General features: G+C 43.8%; 1 protein-coding gene across 1 annotated transcript; it reads left to right on the top strand.

Moving 5' to 3' along the window:
• The first annotated feature begins 9739 nt into the window (after positions 1-9739).
• Positions 9740-23158, top strand: LOC141543769 (solute carrier family 40 member 1-like). Its single transcript, XM_074269494.1, has 8 exons — positions 9740-9770; positions 12921-12988; positions 13526-13685; positions 16914-17029; positions 17448-17574; positions 18087-18341; positions 21277-21987; positions 22495-23158. Exons 1-8 carry the CDS (start codon positions 9740-9742, stop codon positions 22788-22790), a joined length of 1764 nt encoding a protein of 587 aa, XP_074125595.1. The 3' UTR covers positions 22791-23158.
• The last annotated feature ends 1222 nt before the right edge of the window (positions 23159-24380 follow it).

Raw genomic sequence — 24380 nt, 5'->3', positions numbered from 1 at the left:
GAATAATATTTCTCACACATAGATCTAGGCCTGCCCCCTCCTCTGCTTAAGAATCTTCAGTGGCTCCCTGTGGTCATCACATTAATTCAAAACCTTCTGGCATACCAGCCCCTCCACAGTCTGGTCTGACCCCAGATTAGTCCCCTTCCCACTCTTCACCTTCTCAAAAAAAAAAAAGATGCACTCTTATTTATCTGTTTTTACCTGCTTGCTTTCTGTGCCCAGAATGCCTTTTCTTCCCATTTCTACCCAAGAAGAGGAAGGGTAGAAATGGGCACTTCTCTGTGAGTGTGGCCCCATCATCTTGAAGGCAACTAGGTTATTCCTCGTTTTACTCCCTATACATCTTGGCTTCTAGTTTTCTGTTTTATTCTTACTCATCTAATGTTCAACCTTGTTGGTTGAGGGAGCAGAAGTATAGATAGGAATGATCAGAAATAAAGCTTGTTTATCCCTAGAAACAACAGCTTCTACATTGCATGTATATGTTTGTATTCCCACCCAAACCATCCTAACAGTAGTTCATGGGTCTAAATGCCTCCAAGTTGACCATGGACCTTCCATGTGAGACTTAAAATCTGACACTTCTATGTGCTGTCACCCCTACTTTCCAGATGAGTTAACTGGGACCCCAAGAAGTTAAGGAACTTATGATAAAATACCCCCACTGTCTTCTGCTTCCTGTTGTGATAAGAAATAAAGATTTGCTTGTTCAAGTTAAAACTTGAAACACATTTACATTTTGGGTTTGAAATCCATACACTCCATTTTATAATCCTTGAAACTCCTGATGTGATTGCTGAATGACTAAGGTTATAGGCTTGAAGCTACATGAGTGTTCTGGCTCCAAGTCTAGTTGTCTCCCCCTTCCCCTCAACCCCTACTTTTCAAAGCTGGCACTTGGTTCTCTGATCCTTTCCTACGAAATCAATGACTCCATCCCTTCTACCCATAAGCTCTTTGGAGCCCATGGAGACATTTCTAATTTATGAGGCTCCCCTGATATGGTAGCTAGTGAGTCTTAAAAGTTTTAGGCAATAACAAGGAAGAGGTAGTTTTTGTATTGTTCTAGTATTTCCTTTAAAGTGGAGCCCATGTAATCAGAGACCTTTATATGATAAATGAAATTCTGAAAGAGAAAAAGAAAAGGAGAACATTATGGAATAATATCAAAAGTTGATGGATCTGCCAGCTTCAGATAAATCCAAGTAGATAATATTAGTCATCGCGATCTTAATGGAAAACTCAGAAAAGACTAATTAGCATCAATGAACACTTCCTTGTGCTTTCTTTCCTGATCAATACCTTTGTTTTCACCCCTTTTTCCTAATCAATGACCTCTGCTTTCACCCCTTTTTCCCATTAACATTTGGGCCAAAATTACCTTGTTTCACTCTCGAGGACAAAACATGTGTGCATCGGGCAGACTCTGTCCTGTCTATAAGAATGGCAGGCAGTGTTGGTTGGATCAATTAAATTTTGTTCTTTCATAGCTAAACTTTCCCACTGTGGTTGCTCAGGCATGAGGGACAAAATCAAATTCATTTGGAAAAAAAGTCATTTCTATGCCATTGCCGAAGACATTATTTTCCCATGGGCTGTATATTCTTGAAACATTTATTATCATGAACTGCAGGAGTGTTACCCAAAATAAATGGAAAAAGACCCGAATGGCAACTGAAGATCCTTAGTATCAACAAAAGCCCTTCTCTTTACAATGGGATCCTTGGAAAGGGTTAAAATGACTGTAAAAATGGAGCATTTCTAAGCTGCAACTCTAAAGTAGTCCAGCTTTCTACCACTCTACACCAATGTCTGTTGGGTTACCTTACAAAGGTTTGTTGTTGTTATTGTTATTGCTTTTTAACTGTGATATATGCAATCATGATTCTAAAATCCAGATAACTTTAGGGTTAAATAATAAAAAGTTTCATTTCTAAGGGATCTAGGAAGTAAACAAGTCCTTTCTTTGGAATAGCCCCATAGGGAAGAGAGTATGAGGATCATCCTCATTAAAAAGATGGGGAAAGTGAGACTACAGAGAGAGAAAAATGACTTGCTCGGGGTCATACGACTAGGAAGTTCCCAAAGTAGGATTTGAACACATTAGTGATCCAGGGTAAACCTTCTCCTCCCTGTTCCCCCATCATGCGGGAACACCTTCTTGATTTTATTGCCGAGGAAGCGGATCTTTGGGCACCATGTACAAACTCACCCCCTCACCTCATTAGTAGCAGGATGGGATTCAAAAGCAAATCTTCTGTTCCCAAGCATAAAATGCCTCAGCAGCTCATGCTTCCTCTTTTATTATAAAAAAATGGAGATTTCCAGGTATTATTCAAGTCAAAATTTGAAACAGTTGGAAGTTATGGTTGAGATGGACTCCATTTCACAATCCCCTAATCACAGTCCCCTAATCGAATTGCTAAATGGAAGGCACTTCACCTTCAAAGCTTGCCATCTCCCCTTAAAATAGCTCCACGGAACATATACAAATGGGGAAACTGAGGCACTGAAAAAAACAGCCTAGGATACAGAGCTAACCAACAGGGTGCTCCATACAACTGTTTTAATGGTAGACGTGAATTGGTTTTCATACTGTTTTTAAATCAGATCCCTTTCCCTTCTCATGGATTACTCCCAGTAAATCTAGCAACATGATGCTATGTGTTCTGCCTTATTTGTAAATTGTTGATTTCTATGGAGACATACTGACTGTAAACTATGAACAATGGCTTCTCTTTTTGGCCAGGGCCAGCCAGGGGAGCCCGGCAGATTAGAATGGAGTACGACGTGGAGTCAATATCTTGCTGCATTTTGCAAAACAAGCTTAAATCTGATCTTTCTTCTTAGAAGATCTTTCCTTAAAATTAGATATTCAAGAGTAGAAGCTACAAGAACAAAGACGTTGGAAGGACCTGGAATCACTTTGGAACGATAGGTTCCAAATTGAATCTTCATTATTTTGAGCAGTCTCAGCTAGTCATCGTGGTGTGTATAGAAAGATAAAATAAAGCCCTAACTCCCCGCCTTGCTGTTTGGGGCTCTTTCTCAGGGACTCTTTAGCGAGAGGGACAGCGACAGCAAGATTAAGAGAGTTGGGGAGAATCTAAGAGGTGGTCAAGTAAGTCCTTCCTGCTGAGAGGACGCTGACCTACAAGGAAAAAAAAGAGAATCCGGTAGCTTTTCAGAGGTCACTGTAGTCAGCAAACATTAAATAAGTGCTTGCTGAGGACCTGGTGCCGTGTGGGATGCTGGGAATACATAGACACAAACCAAAATGGCTCCTTCCTTCCAGGGGAATCCATTCTACTAGAGGAATGGAACATATGCCCTTTGCCTGGTAGAGCCTCTGAAAAGGGATTTTTGCAGGGGCTGAAAGATCATTCATTCATTTCTTCCATAGGCATTTATTAAACACCTACCATGTACCACATATTAAGGATTTAGAGAGAAAAAAGTCCTTACTTTTAGGGAAATTAGGTTCTATGGGAGTGTGGGGGGTTGAATAACATGTATGTGCACATCTTAGTAGAAACAGAAATCCATACAGAGTAAATATAGGTATAGTATCTGCTAGTGGTTTGGGGAACCAAGGGAGAGATCAGAAAAGGCCCATGGTTAGAGGTGCCCATTGAACTGAGCTTTGAAAGAAATTAGGGATCATAAGGGGTGGAGAGGACAGCTAGATGGCACAATGGATAGAGACTCGAGTTCAAATCCAACCTCAGCCATTTCCTAGCTATGTAGTCCTGGGCAAGTCACCTGTCTGCCTCAGTTTCCTCATCTGACCAATGAGCTAGAGAAGAAAATGGCAAAAATGCTCCAGTATCTCTGCCACGAGAACTGCAAATGGGGCTCTAAGGAGTCAGACATGGGTGTGACCTGGAACAGGGCAGAGAGCAGTTCCAGATGTATTAGTTAATGGCTCCTACGTGCCAGGCACCGTGCTACGGGCTGGGAATACAGAGAGACAAAAGGCAGCCTCTGCCCTCAAAGAACTCCCGGCCGAATGGGGAAAGACAACTGTATGATAACCAGCTAGACTCCGAATAAATCGGAGACAACCAGCAGAGAGAAGACACGAGTTTAAGGGATTGGGAAAGGCTTCTTAGAGAAGGCAGGATGTTAAGTGGGACAGGAATTGGGGAAGGGGAGGAGATGGGGATGAGGAGGGAGAGTGTTCCATGTATGGGGACAGCCAGGGAAATGAGGGATTGGAGGTAGAGTGTATCTGGGGGAGAAACAGCAAGGGAGATGCCAATGGGTACCTTCCCTTCTGAAGCGATGCCCCTAAGCAGGGGTGCCCACAATGAAGCAAAGATGAGGTGGTGGGGGCCCTTTTGGAGCCCATAGGGCATCTCTGGCAGGGTAGGCTGAAGTGAGGGGAAAAAGGGCAGAGGGACGCCACAGGGAGGTCACAGAAAGGAAGGGTGAAGGGGTCCCCTGTAGCTTTCACTCTTACCTTACAGAGGGAGAATCATGTTGCTGCTCACATTAGCTCAGTTTCAAGAGCTCACAGTTAGCATCCTGAAGAAGAAAATCAGTTTAAATTTAGGTACCTTCAGAAAGAAGCTGGACCGGAAGGTTTATCACAGAATGGTGAGGCTGGGCAAGACCTTCCGGACCATCTGGCCCAGACCATACTTGAAAAATAGAGTAATTCTCTGTTTTTATCACTTGTGATTCAGTAAACATTTAGGGGTGTACTGTAGGCCAGGCAATGAATGGATGAATGAATGAATGAATGAATGAATGAATGAATGAATGAATGAACCAGTGAATGAATGAAGCATTTATTAAGCTTTTGCTGTGTGCAAAGCAATGTTCCAAGTGCTAGAGATAGACCTAAAAAAAAAAAAAGGACTCACATTCTAATGGGGGAGATAATGCAGCTGGAAGATTTCAGCTTCCAATTAGGTGGAAAGGTCCTAAGGTTTTTAGGGGGCTGCAGGCTCTCTTCTTTGTCATGGAGAACAGATAAAAAGGAAATAATCTCCTTCCTCATGGGGCTTGTATTTTCCTGGGAAGGAGGATATAACACATTTATAGAGAAAGGAACACAACTTTTCAAGATGGCAGCCGTGGGATGAATCAGGCAGTGTGTGTATTTTAAAGAAAAGGAAGTATTCCAGAGGGAGAGGTGGGAAGCGGGTAGCTGGTAATTGTGCGAGAGGGCTACCGGTCAAAGACAAAGGGACAAGAGACAAAATGTCGTGTTCGGTCACCATGCTAGAGAAAAGGAAGGAAAATGAAATAAGACTGCCAAAATAGATGGGGTCCAGACCAGGACAATCTGAAGTGGGAGCCTGAGGCGTTTGCATTTCATCTTAGAGGCGATGGGAAGTCATTGAGGATATTTGAGAATGGGGTGGCGTGGTCAGATTCGTATCCCGGTTCACTTCAGTTTGTCGGATGCATGGATTGGATGGAGGGGCTAGAAAGGGGAGAGAATGGAAGATTAGATCATAGCGATTGTCCAGGGAAAATCAACTGGGTTGGAGGTTGTGTGAATGGAGAGAAGAAGGTGGATCAAGAGCTGTGAGACAGAATCCACGACCTGATCCAATGAAAGAAGCTTCCGGGGTGACTCCTGGGCTGAGAATGGGCGCAGCTGCAAGTTTGGTGACGTTCTCCAGAGCAATAAGGAACAGAATGAATTCCCTTTGGGCTGCTTGCTCTGTCACAGAGAATACCCCATTCCTCTTCCTAATAAATGACGCACCCCTGATGACTTTTGCCCATTTTGTCTGGGTCCCTGGGAGGTGGGGCACACCACAGAGCTCTCCTGTTTTTCCCTCTCTTGTGTGCTTTGGATCAATGTGCCCTGACCTTGTCCTGCAGGACCCAAGTTGCTGCTTCAATGCCAGTGGGAGGGGCCCACAATCTAGTGGCTCGTCTGGCCACGCTAGCCACAGCGTGGTCACCGTTGGGCTGCAGTGGCACTCTGCCCTGGTGCTGATGTTCAGGACAGTCTAAGTGGGCTGCTTTGCCCCCAAACACCTCTTCTGGGGCTGTTTTACCATCAGCTCCATCCTCCTCTAGAATTTGAAAGGTTCTGCTTGGTTCTGCTCATGTTTGTGCCTTTTAGAACTGAGCTTTGAAATGTCAGAAACTAAACAAACCCCATGACAGCCAAGGCTGCTCTTTGCAGGAGGGGCCATGATGGCAGTGATTGAGCTTTAAAAGGGCCTTAGGGGCTGTGCCCACGGACCCCAAGTCCAAACAAGTCCTCCTAAGCAAAAGACCTGGAAATGGACCTTTGTATCGTCCAAAGAGAATTAGCCACCTGCCAAAATCGGCTTGGCCCCAGAAACTTAGGAAAACCCGTTTGCTAAGGCAGAGAGACGTTGGGGCCTGGGCAGTGGAAGCATCCGGCCCTACCCCATCCCGCAAGCTATCTCAGGCCTGTTTTAGGTTTTATTTACAAGGAAGGGGGTTAGTTTAGGAGTATGTAACACCCCCTCTGTGGCTACACTCGCAGGCTGAATCCCTGGAGGATAACCAACTACTCCCATCAAAGTTCTAGGGATAACCTTGAGGGGAGGGAGTTTTTAGAACGGCCATTGGATGTCCCCATAAATGTGCTTCCCGTTGGATTATCATTCCAACTTTTTAGAAAGGGTATTTACCAAGGAGGCCAGTTATAAAAAATTTTCCTAAAGAGTAGGACACTCTCTCCTTGCTCACAAACAAGGTCCATAGGAAGAGAGGGCCCAGCCTTAAAGGTTCCAGTGAGAGTGAGGAACGCTGTAAGGAGTCCATGTGGCCAAAGGAGAAGCAGAATATTCTTGATCCTTTTCTCCTGTGTTTAGTTCTCTCCTGAACTCTGTGGATCAGTGCCTTTCTAAGGGGAAAGGGACGAGTATTTAGGTGCTCACTACATCTGCCAGGCAGCGTGCCAAGTGTTTTACAAATTCTTCCTTACTTGATCCATCCTGTAAGGTAGGTGCTAATTTTATCTCCATTTTACAGATGGGGGAACTAAGGCACAGAGGGGTTGTTAATTGCCCAAGAGCTCTGTGATTGAATAACAACAAAGATATTCTGACACAGGTGAGAATAGAATGTGATAGGAAAATTAGGCTTCTTTGGAATATTTTCAATCTCTGCATTTATAAGTGGAAGCCGGAGTCCTTGAGTATCAAGGTAAGAGTTTTTATTTTATCTTGCATACTGGGGAACCATTGAAGGCATTTGAGGGAAGGAGAAGTGTGTTCTCGTGGGTGTTTTAAGAAGACTTGGGCATCTCTGTGAAGGAGAACTTTGAGAACAGTCTAGAAGCAGAGAAACCAGGGAGAGGGGAGAACTTGGAGAGGTTATCCAGGTCCTCATGGTGCTCTTCCATCCCTCCACTCTTCAGCTCCTTAACTGCACCATTCCCACACGGATCACTCTCCTCCCTTGACCAATTCCACTTTATGCTGCTTCCCGCCATCAAGTCTCTCCCCCCATCCTATCAATGACCTTGCTGCTCTTCCCTCTTCCCCTTTCCTCTCCCCTCTACTTTCCCCTCCACTGTCCCCTCTCCTCTCCTCTTCCCTTCCCTTCCTCTGTCTCTTTTGTTTTCTCCTTTTTCCCCTTTTCTTCTTTTCTCTTCTCTTTTCTTTGTTCTCTTCTTTATCTCCTCTTTCCTTCTCTTTCTTCTCTCTTTCTTCTCTGCTCCTCTCCTCTCCCCTTTTCTCATCTAGAATGCTCTTCCTCTTCCTCTCCACCTCCTGGCTTCCCTGGCTTCCTTCATGGCCCAGCTAAAATCCACCTGTCCAAGTAGGCAGGAGAATCTGGGTTCAAATCATGCAAGGGAGCGTGTCACTTCATCTCTCAGCACTCTGGGCCAAGGCAACAAGCATTCTCTAAGAAATCTCTTGTCAGGGAACACACTGAGCACGGGGGATACAAAGAAAGGCAAAATTCAGCCTGGCTTCCAGGTCTTTACTCTCTGTAACCCAGATGCAGAGAAGATGCAAATGAAGTAAAGTGGAGAGAGCCCCAGTCAGAAGGCAGCAGCATGAGGCAGGGGGGCTTCCCAAAGTCTGGTCCCTGTCCCCCAAGAGGCAGATGGCAGGCGTGACCTGAGCAGGGCAGAGGACAGCAGTTCCATCGGTCTGCCTCTCTCTTTCCTTCTCTAATCCAGCAGAGGCGTGCACTCCACCTCCAGACCCCTGCACCTCCTCTTTTGGGGGGTTCCCAGGGAGTGTCTTTAGATCCTGCCTAGTGGCCAGCCTGATGGCTTGGGGAGTGTGGGAAGGGCTTGGGAAAGGTTGCTGCCTTGGTTACACTCCCATCAAAGATATGGTTCCCTGTCTCCCCTCATCCTGCTTAATGGCCAGAGGAAGACAGAGCCGGGTGACCCTGGCCAAGCCATGAAGTTTCAGTCCTGGATGGTAAGACTCATAATCCCGGCCTTACAAGGAGCTGCCCAGTCAAAGTCGCCGCCTCTGATGGGCGAGCTCGGAGGAGGCCGGGAATACTTCCCACCCACCACCAGACTCGACAGCCTGTCTCTGACTGGTGGTCTGACTGACCATTGGATGGTCTCTGATTATTGGTTCCTTTGAGTTAGAGGAATACCCCTTTTTAGAGGTAAACATCCCTTTGAGGGGTGATCCATGAAGACGTACACTTCAGCATGGGTTACTTTGTTAAAACCTTTTCAATCAACACTGAGCAGAAAAGAGCAAGAAAACACAGAGCAAATGAGGTAGAGAGAAGGTAAGCAAGAATCCCAAAGAGAGTGAGCACAGGGGTTAACTATGTGCACCAAGTCTGACAGGGGACCCTGATGAGGTCCTGGGCCACTGAGAGTACCGGATAGTGGGGAGGAGGAGGCTCAATGCAATGGCACAGTCCCAACTCTCCTATGGAGCATCCACCCCGTGCTCGGCTGAATGGTGCACCCTCCGTGCACTCCGGCATAGGAGGATGCTCTTTACTGACCAGGTTCTTCACTGCATGGGGTTGCAGGGAGAGCACTGAGTTTGGAGTTAGGAAGATGGGTCCAATCCCACTTCAGGCTCTGTCTAGTAGCGTGACCTTGGACCAGTCAGTCTTCTCACCCCTCTTAACCCTTATTTTTCAGCTCTAGAATAGAGATTTTTAAAAATGTGTCACTTTATGAACAACAGAGCTGTTCTGAGGGTGCCCGGAAAGTACATTCTCCTCTCCTCTCCTCTCCTCTCCTCTCCTCTCCTCTCCTCTCCTCTCCTCTCCTCTCTTCTCCTCTCTCAGTCAACCTTGGAGAAACGGTCTGCATGGCCTCCTGCTTGAGAGCTAACTTTTGTGGAACACTTCCTTTCTGGTGTCTTATTCCACGTGTTATTAATGGTATTCCTGGGAGCTCTGCTCTGGGCTTTACGTGCAAGTTTTGGGAACACACCCAAGGCGAGGTGGCCCGTGTGGCCGAACCGGCCTTTCCCCGATTTTCCTTCCGTGGAGGTCGCAGCACGCGAGGGACCGGCCTCGGGACTCCCCTCGGCCCAGCACTTAGATGGAGACGGTGCAGACGAGCCCGGTTTTTATTATGTTCTGCTGGTCTGTCACGGGGAGCAGAAACTGCTGGCTTTTCATCTGATGACCCGCAGGAAGCATTTGCACACCCAGCACTTTTCGCACAATGGGGTACGTGTGTGGACAAGAGCACATGTAAGTTTTAGAACCCTTTCACTGACCAGTTCCATCTTTGCACGTGGTCTCTGGGGAGTGAATGGAAACCAAGACCAGACTCCAAAAGCTGGAACACATGAAAAACTCCACCCTGCTGCCTATACTCGGTGAGTAAACCAATTCACGGAGTTTCCAATGCTTCTTATTTTAAATAAAATTCTTAGCAGGTGGGAGCAAACATTTGTGGCTCATGGCTGTGTCTTGTAAATGCACTTGCGGTTTTCTTTTCATTTTAAAACTTTCATTAATTATAGCAAATGTAATCAATTTACCCTGGTGAATAATTAAAATGGAAACATAATGTGTTTAATGAAGGGCTGTTTACTGTTCAACTATTTCTCTCTCTCTCTCTCTCTCTCTCTCTCTCTCTCTCTCTCTCTCTCTCTCTCTAAATTAAAACTGGGAGGGCTTTTGATTGCTGCTGACGGAGATTTATTTCCCCTGAGTAATTGGTTTGGGGCATTATTAACATGCCTCGTTTGTTGACAAGTACTTCGACTTTATTCCTATGCAGTAGACCTTATAATAGATTGTACAATTAACTTATTCCAGTTGAAAGAATCAAGTGGGAGCGGTTTTTAGGGGAAATCCAATTGGAATGAAGGGGAGAGCTTGTTAATTTCTCACAGTTTACGACAATGCGTGGTCCCCTGAATAAATCTGTCATTCTCTAAAATCTCTTGTTCGCAGTATGCAATAACGATGAGAGAAGGCAACGATATCAAAGACTGTGGAAATAAAGAGAAATTGAGTGAAATCCTAGGCACCAGACAAATTAGGAGAGAAAAGAGACATTTAGGTAGGTCGCCAATAAAGCTTCCCTCTGCAAAGCTAGCTCGGTTGGGAAAAGAAGCAATCTCTCTCTGGGTTGGAAATATTGCTATGTTAACATCATCAGTCTGAAATTACACAGTGCCACTGGGCATGGGGGGATTTGATTAAGGAAAATGAATAGCGTTTTTTCATGCATTTGTTCTTTGGGTAATGATGTGCCGCAAAAACAGAATTTCTCTAATTTAAATGTCACTAAGCAATTTGGCCTGTTTTCCAAAGGCTCTCTTGGAGTGGTTTCTTCTTGCCTAATTGAATTGAATATTAAAAATACCTTGTTAGTGTCTAGTTAGAGCAACGACTGTAAAATGTCATCTCTTGTTCTGTTTTCACCAGTGACTCCTGCTTTCTTTCATTTGTAAGATTAAATTGCAAAGCACGGGGTTTAGGGGGAAGCGAAATCCCCAATCCAAAGAGTCTCGCATGTCTGAAGAGTCCGCCTAACATCCATCGCTCACGGGGGAAGGCTTCTCTCCATGATGGATTTCAAATGGTACCGAATGCAACAGAAGCACTTTCCAGTTGACAATCCCGGGGAATTTTACAAATGTGAATTCCTGCTGGGCTCCCACCCAGGGAGATAAATGGGTGAGCCACTTCGGTGACTGACCGTGGCCTTCGAGGCTAACGCTTTAATCAGGTCTCTCCCCGCAGTTCAGAGCCGGGGCTTTTCTTTTAAGATCTGTTGGGTTTCGAGAAAGTGGAGGGCCAAGCGTGATCTTAGTGGCCACAAGGAAATGGAGGGAGAAAAAAAGCCCCTTTGCTTAATTATTAACGAAAATATGCTGCAAGCTCTCAATTCAATCACTTCCATTTAAATGGAAGGCTCCAGCTGCCAAAGTGGATTCTGTTGCCTATTTCACTTGGGGGCAAACTGTTTATTTTCACTCCATAACTGAAAATGCCTTTAAATTAAAAACCAGCCTGTTACCCGGGTCTGGGCTATGTCCTTGACTTTCCCTGACGGCCCCCGACGCGGGGCTGAGTGTAGGGAGGGCTATGGGGAGATAGAGACAGAGGCCCCCACAGAAGGAGAGACAGAGATGGAGACAGACAGACAGACAGAGACAGAGGGAGAAAAAGGTAGAGGGAGAGAAAGTGAGACAGAAAGAGAGAGAAAGAGAAAAGGAGACAGAGGGAAAGAGACAAAGACAGAAACAGAGAAAGGGACAGAGAGACAGAAAAGAGATAGAGACAGAAGGAAAGAGACAGAAAGACAGAAAGACAGAAAAGCAGACAGAGACACACACACAAAGACATACAAACACACACACACACACACACAAAGACATAAAGACACACAGAGATTCCAGTTGCCAAAAATGAACTTCACTTCCCCTCTTGTCGGGGAGTAGACTCCACAGAGTTTCCACATATGTTTATCCTGGCTGGTGTAAGGGAAACTCTCTAAACTATCAACAAAATTCCGCCTTTTCCTCCACTTGCAATGTTCTGTGCTGTTAAATGATAGTACCACAATCTGTCTTTCTACAGTTATCATAAGGTATCTTGAAGTATAGTGTGGTATGGTGGAAAGAGCACTGTCCTTAGAGGAAGAAGATGTGGATTCAGATTTTTGCTTCAGCTACCTCGCCCTTTGGCCGTGACTAGATCACTTCACCCCGATGAGCCTTAGTTTCTCATCTGTAAAATGGGAAGAATTATGGCCATATCCCCATGTCACAGGCTTGTTGTGAGCCAAGCCAGAGTTCCCAAATCTGAAACTCACCCCTTGTGTCTCCAGCTCTCCTGAAGGCACAAGAGGCAGATGCCTCCGATAGAATCAGCTTCATTTCCATTTATTGTCTCCCAGGAGAGAATAATTGACAGTTATCTGAGAACTGGAAGTTCACAAAGAACTTTAGCCACATTCTCTCCTGTGAGGCAAAGGTTACAAGTATTGTTATTGTCCCCACTTTACAGAGGAAGAAACTGCCTCCTCAGTGAGCCCCAGTAAACATGTGCTTAGTGAGTGTTGATTCTTTGATAAATGACTTTCTTGGGAATAATGCAGCTAGAGAGTGTCAAAGTACCTGAGCTTCTAGATACTGAATCCTGAGCTATATCCCCTGCTAGAAATCTAGGGATTTTAAAGTGTTGAAATGAATACATTTGTGATCATGGAAGGGAAAGTCCATCTTTGGAAGCCCAAAGGATGAGGCCCTTAAATATGGCTTCCAGCAACATCTGGTGGGCTCTGGGGAGGGTCCTGAGGGCATTGCTTGGGGTCCAGAGGAGTCGCCTTCAGACCTTCAGGAGGCCCTCAGTAGTCACACAGTAACACCCTCATCTGGGCTCTCAAATCCTTCCCTGCCACTGGGCAGTAGCCCCCTGGACTTTCCTTTGCATTGAGGAAATAAACCAAGCGAGTTTTTGACAAGATTTGCGTGGGACTGTCGTTCACAGTTTGGTTATGTGTGTTTTAGGGGCCACTTTGACCTGCCGCTTGGGGCCAAGATTCTTGGTCTATGTCAGCTGTGCACTTTCTATATGGGTAAGATGAAGTCAAATCATTTTTCTCGGGTTTCGAATGGTCAAGAGAACTGTGAGGTTGAGAACGAGCAGAGTTTCACGGACAGAGCTTGATAATGGCTCATTTTTGTGTGTTTCAGGGTCTTAGTCTCAAAATAAACAGGATCTTTGAGGTCAAATCCAACCCCTTCCCTTTATAGAAGAAGAAACTGAGGAAGGGAACTATCTTGCCTCCACCTAGAACCTAGTACTTAGAATCTGGAAAGGACCTCAAAGGCCACCTGCTCCAACCCCTTCATTTTACAGATGGAGAAACTGAGGCCCAGGGAGGGGAAGTGAACCCAAGTCCTCTGACTCCAAATGCAGTCTTCTTTCTTCCTCTCTACCCTGGATAAAATGAGAGCTGGCTGTATTGTAGGAAAATACCCTGCTTTCATAGCTCTGGGAAATTGCAGCAAGATGGTTTGTCCCCAATTGTCACAATTTCATCTCATTGATCACCACTGGAAGAACAATCCCTAACCCCAGCCTCTTTTTTCCCTCCCTTGCTGCTTTGCAGGGAGACCGGATGTGGCACTTTGCTCTGTCTGTGTTCCTGATAGAGTTATATGGTCGCAACCTTCTTCTGACAGCAGTCTTTGGCTTAGTGGTAGCCGGCTCGGTGTTGGTGTTTGGGGTTTTAATTGGAGATTGGATTGACAGAAAACCAAGAAATAAAGGTAATTCATTCTCTAAGAGTTCACTCAGTGCCTGTTCATAATAGATGTAAAATCAAGACTAATTAAAACTTGAAAATGTCTTTGAATCTCAAGTCCAGCAGGTGTTAGTATTATCTACATTTTACAGATGACTTACCTGAAGTTAAGCTCATTGATTAATAATAATAATAATAATAATAATAATAATAATAATAATAACCAGCACTTCTAAGGGATACAAAGTGATTTTCATAGGTTTTCTCACTGGATCTTCACAATTTTACAGATCAGGAAACTGAGGCTGAGATTGTGTGAATGACTCAGGATCATGCAGCTAAGTGCCTGAGACAGAATATGAAGTGAGATCTTCTTGATTACCTAGTTCAACATTCTATCCACTGTGCTCCTTAGCTACCTGAAGGTCTAGGATACCATGACTTTGGGTTCCAATTCAATGTCACCTAATATATATTTTTTATTAAATGCCTACTATGTGCTATGTTCTGGTAATACAAAAAGAGACAAAGGACAAGAAATTCACAGTCTAATAGAGCTCAAAGTCTTCTGAGTTGCCCAAAAAGTGATGGAGAAAAGTATGGAGAGTGTGATTAGACTTTAACTCATTACCAACAAGAATTCTAAGAGATATCAAGGACCAAAGACTGGAAAAAAATGCAATGGTTATCCAGCAAGCGATGAATTATCTGGATACTCCATTGGTATCCACAGAAGGCCTGCTATATGTTGGCTTATGGGAAGACACGGACAAGAGTCATGAGATGAAAAGATTTGCATAGGCCACTATTTGCACCTTTGGATGGGATACTCACATGGATATCCTAGAACCACCAATGTTTGAGATATGTACTTATGTTATTGTGTTAATTCAATTAGGTAAACTCAGTTTGTTTCTAGATATATCCAATTAAATACAGGTCCCCCTAGAGCTTTTGGCAGTTGACTATTTCTTCTTTTTCTTTTTAAAATAGTATTTTGTTTTTCTAAATATGTGCAAACACAGTTTTCAGCATTTACTTTTGCAAAACCTTGTGTTCCAAAATTTTCTCCCTCTCCTTCCCCCTTCAACATGAAATTCTTTTTAATATTAAATTTAAAAATTAATAAAATTATTTTAAATAAATTTCCATATTTGTCATGCTGTGCAAAAATGTCACATCAAAAAGAGAAAAAAACACAAGGAGAAAAACAAACGACAACAAAAAGCTGAAAATATTATGCTTTGATCCATATTCAGTTTCCATAGTTCTCTCTCTGGATGCAGATGGCTCTTTCCATCCCAAGTCTATTGGAATTGGCCTGAATCACCTCATTGTTGAAAAGAGACAAGTTCATCAGAATTGATCATCACATAATCTTGTTGCTGTGCACAATGATCTCCTGGTTCTGCTCATTTCACTCAGCATCGGTTCAAGTCTCTCCAGGCCTCTCTGAAATCCTCCTGCTGGTCATTTCTTACAGAACAATAATATTCCATAACATTCATATACCATTCCCTTGTTCAGCCATTCCCCCACTGATGGGCATCCACTCAGTTTCCAGTTTCCTGCCACCACAAAGAGGGCTGCCACAAACATTTTGGCACATGTGGGTCCTTTTCCCTCCTTTAAGATCTCTTTGGGACATAGGCCCACTAGGACAATGCTGGATCAAAGGGTATCACAGTGCTATAATAGCCTTTGGTCATTGTAATGTTCTCTGTTGGGGTTTTCGTGGGGTCTCTGGAGGCAGCCTTCGTTTCAGTTCAGTAATCACCACAAGTGCGGCCAGGGGTTAAAGCCCAAATCCTTTATTGTCTCTTTCATAGTCTTGTCTCCTTTCCTGGAGCCCGGTTAGCTTTCTTAGAGGCCTAGCTCTCTCCTTGGTTCCAAGAGCTTAAACTGCTGCCAGTCCTTTGCCTTCTCTCAGAATTTCAATTCTGGCTAAGGCTCCTAGCTTTTATGTTCCACACTGAGTACAAACCAATCATTACATCACAAGGAAACCATTATTTGTTGTAGGATTTAATCAATGCTAAACTAGATTTAACCACTGTCTCCTCAATTCCACTCAGTGCCTTGTTTCAAGTTCTGGCCCAGAACATCTCCTTGTAGGGTCAGATCCATCATACTGAACCAGGCTAAATTAGATAATTATTGTCTCTATCCATTCCAGTGACTTAGCACCTTGTAAGGATCCTTTGTTTCAAGTTCAGAGTTCTAGCCCATAACAGGTTATAGTTCTAGATTGTTCTTGACCAGCTTCACCAACTCATCATTCAACTCCACCAACAAGGTATTAGTGTCTCAGTTTTTCCACATCCTCTCCAGCTTTCTTGTTATCTTTTCCTGTATCTTAGCCAATTTAAGAGGTTTTCTCACCTTTTTAAATGGTCTAGTCAATCCATTCATCAGTTTCGAGAACCAAGCCTTCACGAACCCCTTGTAGGCACTAGAATACAAGGTGAAAAGATAATTAGTGCCTGCCCTTAAGGAAATGATGTTCTAGTAGAAATAACAGATAGACTCAGACATACAAATACATGCAAAGTGATTTGAAGGGGATTGTGAGTGGTCAGATACTGGGCACCTTCAGTCTTTATTTTTTCCTCCTGGTGACCAGTCAGTTCTGTGATTTCAGGGTCCCCTGGCATGGACACAGCTGGTATTGGTCCATTCATGCTTAGCTGATTTGCATATCTGATTGGGTCAGAAAGTTTTGCATACGTATTCCTCTGTCCTGATTCCTTGGCACACTACCACCATCCAGAAGTCCTGAAAATAACTTTGTAATTTTCTTTTGTTTCTTGATCAAAGAATTTATCACCTCAACACCAACGTAATTACTAGTTAGGAGGCCCCTTCATAATTTGGCTAAATTTATGCCTATCTTCCCATTTATATAACCTAAGTGGTCTATTTTGCCTTTCATGATCACCTCTAGCCTTCATCTGGTTTCGAATTTGGTCCCAATCACGGTATTGAAACATACAAACTTCCCTTCTTCTCCAACCTCTTTTATATTTGGCTATTGGTTCATTTAGAATGGATCATGGTATATGGTATAAGATGCTGGTCTAAACTATTGCATTGTTTTTCTGTTATATCTGCTTGATCAGCAATGTAACCTTGCTTTTGTATTACGGTGTGACAGATAAAGGATCAAAATATCACTTGGGGCAGGCATAGGGATCTGGTGAAGCGCATGAGCCTATGTTACATGACAGGGCATTGTTATCTGCTTTACTGCCAGTTGCCCACGCATCCCTGTTCCTTCAGAACTCCTCGGTCACTGCCTGCTGCGTGGTCCTAATGTTGGTGTTCTCCTACAAAAGTGAGATCGAAGGCGTTTGGCAGGGCTGGCTCATGGTACGTGTGGACTCATCTCTCCCTCTCTGGCACAAGGGAAGGATCCTCGGAAGTCTGGGCTGCCTCTTCCTGGCAGGCTCAGCAGCACCCGCCTGGTCGGCAGTGTTCTGGGGACTCGGGGTTTTTAAACCTAGCTATGTTGCTTTTCACCTTGAAGCTGTGAATCAGACCCTAAATCACAGACAAGCAATGACAGCAGAATTGTGGGGCTCCCGTCTGCAGGACCAAAATTAGCATCAGATCTGGGGCTGATGGAGTGGGCAGGAAAAAAGCTCAAGTCAACAGAATAGTATTTTCCGCCTCCCCTAAGTTGAATTTGTCACTAAAAGATCTTGTTATTCATCCCAGGTTGGGTCAAAAAACTATAGAAAAATCTATTCTTGGATGGCAAACTCTGCTTTCCCACACGTCTCCTTAGGTGGCCTGCTACGTGGCAGTGATAATCTTAGCAGATCTGGCCAACCTGGCCAGCACCGCCCTGACCATCACCATCCAGAGAGACTGGATTGTGGTCATCACCGGGGACGACAGAAGCCAGCTTGCTGGTAAGTCCAAGTCATTGCTCCACCTGTGAACAAGCCCCCATGACTTTATTACCCCGGGCAACAGGGATTAAGGAATGCCCTGGATCTTAAGGAATCATCCCAAAAGGATGAGTAAATTCAGTGGGGTCGTCCACAAGGAATAACTGTGGCTGTGAGAGCTATAACTAGTGCAGGGTGGTGGACCTCTCCTCAGGGTGCTGACGTGTAATGGGGGAGAGAAGGGACAGACTGTGATTTCCTAGGGAATTCGTGGTGAAAAATTCCCTCCTATGACAATTCTACCGAAATTAGTCTTATCCAGTGCCATACCGATTGAACTGCAAGAAATTACTTTCCAGAGCTAGGAAAAATAAGAACAGAGTTCATCGGGGAGAAAATGCAGGTTAGCCCCTAAAAAAAAATTGCCTGGGATCCTGAGAGGCCTTGTTGGTATATGCTACCGATATCACTAACCCTAAATGCAGGTTTTCTGAGCCAGGCAGCGAGATGATTTGGTTTATTCTCCTTTCTAGGGATGAATGCAATGATTCGAAGAATGGACCAAATCATCAACATCTTTGCCCCTCTCTCTGTGGGACAGGTGATGACGTGGGCATCTAACGTCATTGGTTGTGGCTTCATCCTGGGATGGAACTTGGTGTCTCTGCTGGTTGAGTTCCTCTTTCTGTCGAAGGTTTATCAGCTTGTCCCTCAGCTGGCTGCCAAACCTCGGCGGTGCACAGGGGACAGCTTTCTAAAAAGGCAACTGGAACTTGTCAGCTCCCAAGGTAATTTTCCCTTCATCGCAGTTCCCGACTTGGTCTTCTTCCTTGAGTTTTCTCATTCCGATGGCTTTTACTTTCTGTCTCTTAAAAGGTATTCCCTCTCAACTTCTCATCTAAAAATGTGACATTTTATAAATAGATTTTTATCGATATCTTTTATTTTTACATCACCTACATTTCCCTTGAATCCCTCTCTCACCCTCTCAATGTCATCCTTTATTTAAAAAAAAAATTAAAAAGAAGGAAAAAAATGAAGACGAAATTCATATTAAAATAATCTGATGCAATATTTCATATTACACACCTGTAGACTCCCTCCTCCACCCATGCAAAAGAGTTATGGAGGACTCCTCATATCTCTTCTTTGGAATCAGGCTTATTCTTTGCACTTTAGACTGCTTTGTGGTTGTTATTATCTTCAGAGTTGAAGCTACCATATATGCTATTTTCCTGAGTCTGTTTATTTCAGTTCACATAAGTCTTCCATGCTTCTTTGTTTTCATTATGTCCATTGATTCTCACAGTACAATTCCATTGTATTTATGGACCATGACTTGTTCTCCTATTACCCAATATATGGACATGTTTGTCTCTAGGTCTTCACTACCACAAAAAATGCCATGATTTTGAGTCTGAGATCCTTTTTTTCAATGACTATCTGAAGCATAACTTTGCAGTGGGATCTCTGGGTCAAAGGTATGGATATTTTAGTCACTCTGGAAATTGTAACTGTTGAGAGTAATTTTTTCGATAGATGTCCCTACCTGCTTGTTTAGGGAGGCATCCAATGGGGTACCAGCGAAACAAAACTGATCCTTTCCCACTTGATAGGAATCTATCAATCAATTCGTCTTAATTAATTATTATTATTTATTAAGTATTAATATTAAGTATTAATTAAGCTCATTCAAGAATTCCTAATCTCTACTCATGACTTAACTTTTAATGGGGGAGATAATAAGTATATATAAAATATGTACAGAATAAATATTAAACAAGTACATTCAAACTATTTTAATACAAGATGATTTGGGGGGAGAGCAATAAGGGATCAGGAAAAGCTTTTTTTTTTAAATTAAAATGGAGTTTGAGTTGTGTCTTAAAGGAAAAAAGAAACTCTCTGAGGCAGAGATAAAATGGGGTGGGGTATTCTAGATATGTGGACAAAGATATCAGTTCAAAGTCCATATAAAACATTTTTTTCCAAGAAATGGAAACGATGTTGTTCAGTTTTTTTTTTTTTTCAGTCATGTCTGACTCTTCATGAGCTCATTTGTGGCAAAATGAAAACTGAGGCAAACATGTTAAGTGCCTTACCTGGGAAGAGAAGGCTTCCTGACACCAGGCCCAGCCTCATATAGTATAATGCAATATATTGTCTCTATAACAGGAATAGTGTGTTTTTACAGAAAAGGGCAATGGCATTTCTATAACCACCACTTTAAAAAATGTCTTCCTTCCTTCCTTCCTTCCTTCCTTCCTTCCTTCCTTCCTTCCTTCCTTCCTTCCTTCCTTCCTTCCTTCCTTCCTTCCTTCCTTCCTTCCTTCCTTCCTTCTCTTCCTTCCTTCTTCCCTTCTTCCCTCCCTCCCTCTCTCCCTCCCTTCCTCCCTCCTTCCCTTCCTTTCTTCTTTCCTTTCTTCCTTTCTTCGTTCCTTCATTCCTTCCTTTTTTCTTTCCTTCCTTCCCAAAGTGCTGTTTTTTTATTGATCCTGGTTGCCTCCTCTAGCTCTATTTTCTATATTCAAAAGTAATATGGATTGTCTCCAGGGGAAGAGAGTTTGTCATGGGAAGAACTTTAGTTGAGACCACTTGTGAAGAATGCTATGGGATTTGGAGAAGTGTTTGACTAGGTGACATCAAACTGTTAGTTTTGTCCCCCGATTCTTGGACAAGGCACATAAAAAGCACTTAATAAATGTTTTACGAATGAACCAATGAGTGCAATTTATAAGATTCTACTCATCTCTCCTTAATACTATACAATTTCTTGGTTCCTACCAGGATTGGCCACTATTCAGATTCCCTTTTAAATCTTTTTTGCAAAGCTATTTTTTTTATTACACACATGATTTTGTTCTTTTGGCTATTATCTCAGAAAAAAACCCATATCTTACCTTAATGAAAAACCATAAAAGTAAGCAAGCATTATGACATCAAGAAATTTATTATTCATTATAATAGACTACATCTATGTCTCACTACAGGAAAAGCATTATACACACGTATAGGGGTAGATGTATATATGTAAATACAGTATATATAGGTACATATACATGGATGCATTTACCATATATGTGTGTAAAATGCTTATATATATGTATGTAAAAATTGTATTTGATCCTGCCTTTAAGGTAACTTGTCTTTGGAACATGCTCAATTCTCTTCCCATCTGCCCCACTTCCTGACACACATTTAGATCTGAGATTGAGATATGATAGGTCCATAAAATGGCCAATCAGACCACTTTGGAGACCACTGTTCAAGACGATGGGCAGAGTAGTAACACGATCAGATCCGGGCCTTTGGCCAAATCTTTTTCTAGTTCTGTGGGCGAGGAATTGGAGACAAGAGAGATCCAAGGAAGACCCATTTATAGAATGTCACAATAATCACCAGACAGGGAATAATTAAGGTGACGTGAGTAGAAGAGAGGGGACAAAAGCTAGACATACAACGGACGGAACTTGGGAAATGATTGGAAGTCTGTGGAAAGGAGAGCCAGGAATCGAGCGCAGCGCCAGCGTTTTGCTCAGAGAAGGCTGGGACCATAGCTGAGTCCTCAGCAGAGACAGGGACTTAAGGCAAGGGTAGTGACTGGAGAGAAGATGACAAGTTCTCGGTAACATCGGTCACGCAGATGTCCCCTTCATCTGGCTCGAAAATAGGTGGCAAGTTCAGGTGACACTTTTCATCTAAGATCTTTCTGGACTTTTTTAGGGGAAATTCACTCTTGCCCAGCCATGGATGAGTTTGCCAACATGCCCAAGGCTTTGGAAGCACCGGAGGACCAGCCGTCTCCTCTGGAAGCCCAGCAGGACGGGACTTCCAGGTCTCCCCTCGGCCTCCGGAAGATGCAAAGATTAGTGCGGACGTGCTGTGATGGCTGGAAGACGTACTGCAGGCAAACGGTCTTCTTGGCGGGATTGGGTTTGGCCTTCCTGTACACGACCGTCCTGGGCTTTGACTGTATCACCACAGGCTACGCCTACACCCAGGGCATCGGGGGCTCCCTGCTCAGCCTCCTCATGGCCATCTCAGCCTTTTCAGGCCTTGTGGGCACACTCCTCTTCACCAGGTTGAGAAGGTCCTATGGCTTAATCCACACGGGCATCATCTCCAGCTGCCTCCACATAGGCTGTTTGCTGCTCTGTGTCTTTTCTGTGTTTGCCCCTGGGAGTCCTTTTGATTTGGGTATTTTCTCTCTTCCACTAAGCCAGAACTCTTCCCTAAGTCACAAGATGCTGAAAGAGGGCCCAGTACATGGTTCATCCTTCGAGAGGAACATTAACCAGCCTATTCTTCCTGGCCGCTCCACCATCCACTGGACCAATAATACCGTTCTGATGGACGGAGCCCAAGAGAGCATCCAGCCCGAGTCCTATGTCTCCATCATCTTGCTCTTCTCAGGGGTGATCCTGGCCAGAATCGGTAAGAAGCTATTGCTCCGAAGGCTACGCGCGGCCACGAGAGTTGTTCTTGGGGATCAGGGAAAGGAAAGGTGATTTTTTTTCTCCCTATCAGGCCAGTGATCGTTTTGTTAGAGCTGGATCTTAATGGGGTAGTGGATGAGCCCATGTGGAAACAGGTCACTGTTTTCTGTCCCAAGCCCGGCCATCTCACCCAGACAGGCCTTTTCTTCTTTTCAGGGGTTCCTGTGACTCCCCCCAAGCCCTCCCTAAGAGACGCTTCATAACAACAGCTAACATTTCTTAGGCCCTATCCAGCTAAATTTCTAAAGCTTCATCAGGATGATGCCGTCAATATTTTGGCCATTGGAACTATTGAAGGACTGTGGACTTCATAGGCCAGTGTCCCCATCATTGGGGGGAAGGGAGTGGAGTGAGGATCTTGTAAGATGAAATCACAGGTTCTGAAAGAGTTGTGGTATTAAAGTCACTTTATTTCTTTGATTTATTCTAAATCTTTCTCCTGCAGGTCTCTGGTCCTTTGACCTCACGGTAACTCAGCTCCTTCAGGAAAACATCGCGGATTCAGAACGTGGCACCGTGAATGGCGTGCAGTGTTCCATGAACTACCTGATGGACCTCATCCATTTCATCCTTGTCATCCTGGCCCCAGCTCCTCAACAATTTGGGCTGTTGGTGTTCATTTCCATTCTCTTTGTGATCATGGGGCACACCATGTATTTTGTTTATGCACGTAGATACAGGAGTCAAAGTCCGCATACCCAGAAGACACCACAGAGAGACAGAGAAGCCTTTTTAACTTGAGAAATCCATTTGAAAAAAAATCTCCCGATAGAGAATTTCCTCACACAAAACTGATCAGATTTCACAAGCCAAGTTTCTAGCCACTTCCCCACTGGTTCTCCACTCCACATTCATTGATCCATTCGATCCATCACTCATTCATTGACTAATTCGTACAACGTGCTCACCTGCCCTGTTTGGGGTGACTTAATAATAAGGTGATTGCCATATTGTCCAAAATCAAGGAGGTGGGCTAGAAAATCAATTGTAGTTCTCTTTGTGTCTAAAGAGATGTAGAATACAGTCCCTCCCTCTCCTTCCTCACCCAAGACATGAATGTAGAAGAATACCAAACAAATTGGAAGATGACTAAATGAAAGACGTAGAAATGCTATGAGATGTGGTGAGAGAGAAATAACTTCAGACTTTTCGGAGGAAGTAGCATTCCAGCTGGCCTGGAAGGGTGGATAGAACGTACATATTATTTACAGTTTGGACACCGCTACAACTTAGATCAATTCTTTAAAAATCTCCTCTTGGTAATGCCATCTGAGCACGCATATATCTTGTATTGTAGGTTGGTTTCCATAGCTCAGCCACAGGAAAAAGAACCATCTATGTATATAAATGCTACAGCTAAAATTCAAACTTAGACCAGTGTCAGGATTAGCCAGTAGAAGGTCTGAATAATATTTTTTCAATTTTTTTCAATTCAGTCCAACTCTTTTCAACAATGGTTAATCAAGCGCCCATTCTATATGGCACTGTGATGGGCACAAGCTGCACAAATAAAATCCTCAGGGATCTTATAATCTACTGGTAAGGATCTGACAAGTGTACAGATCAGTAACTCCAAAATAATTTCAGTAGGGAGAATGTACTAACAACTGGAGCCAGAGGCTCAGAAAGATCTCAGAAATGGGCCCTGAGCTGAGCCTTGAGGGATGTCAGATATCTTAAGAGAGAGATTTCAGAAGGGACAGCATGGCAAGCGTGGCGACAGACAGGCTACACAAAGGCCCAGTGGTGGAAGATGGACTCTTGGATTTGGGTCGATATTGGACCATTTGGACCAGAAGACAGCGTATGAAGGAGAGTAATTGGGGAAAAGATAGATGGGTGCTAGTTTATAGAAGATTACAAATGCCAGGCTGAGGATCTTGTATCTTCTTCTAAGGGCAATGGGGAGCTTTGAAGAATGAGCTAGTATGATCAGAACTCTATATTGATTGATTTAGAAACTGGACAGATTATGGAAGGGAAAGACTTGAAGCAGGGACACGAGTTAAAAAATTGGGGTTGTGTTTGTGAATGGGAGAAGAGGAAATGGATGTAAAAGATGTTGTGAAAGTAGAATTGACCGGATTTGGTGAGTGATTGGATCTTGGAGCTAGAAGCCCAAATGAGTAGGAAGTTGTGAAGCTGGATGATTTTAACATGAGGGTGCCGCAGCATAAAAGGGAAGCTTGGAGGACAGATAATTACGGGGTGAAATCAAAGCTTTGTTTTAGTCCTGTTGAGCTTGAGAGGCTTTTTTTGATGAGATCTGGGGAGCAAAAGACAAAGCAGGAATAATACTCAAGAGAAAGATTAGGGCTGAATATAACCAGA

The sequence above is a fragment of the Sminthopsis crassicaudata genome, chromosome 5 (genome assembly GCF_048593235.1).
Source record: "Sminthopsis crassicaudata isolate SCR6 chromosome 5, ASM4859323v1, whole genome shotgun sequence".
Lineage (NCBI taxonomy): Eukaryota > Metazoa > Chordata > Mammalia > Dasyuromorphia > Dasyuridae > Sminthopsis > Sminthopsis crassicaudata.
The sequence above is the reverse complement of the archived record's forward strand: the minus strand, read 5'-3'. Positions and strand labels throughout refer to the sequence as shown.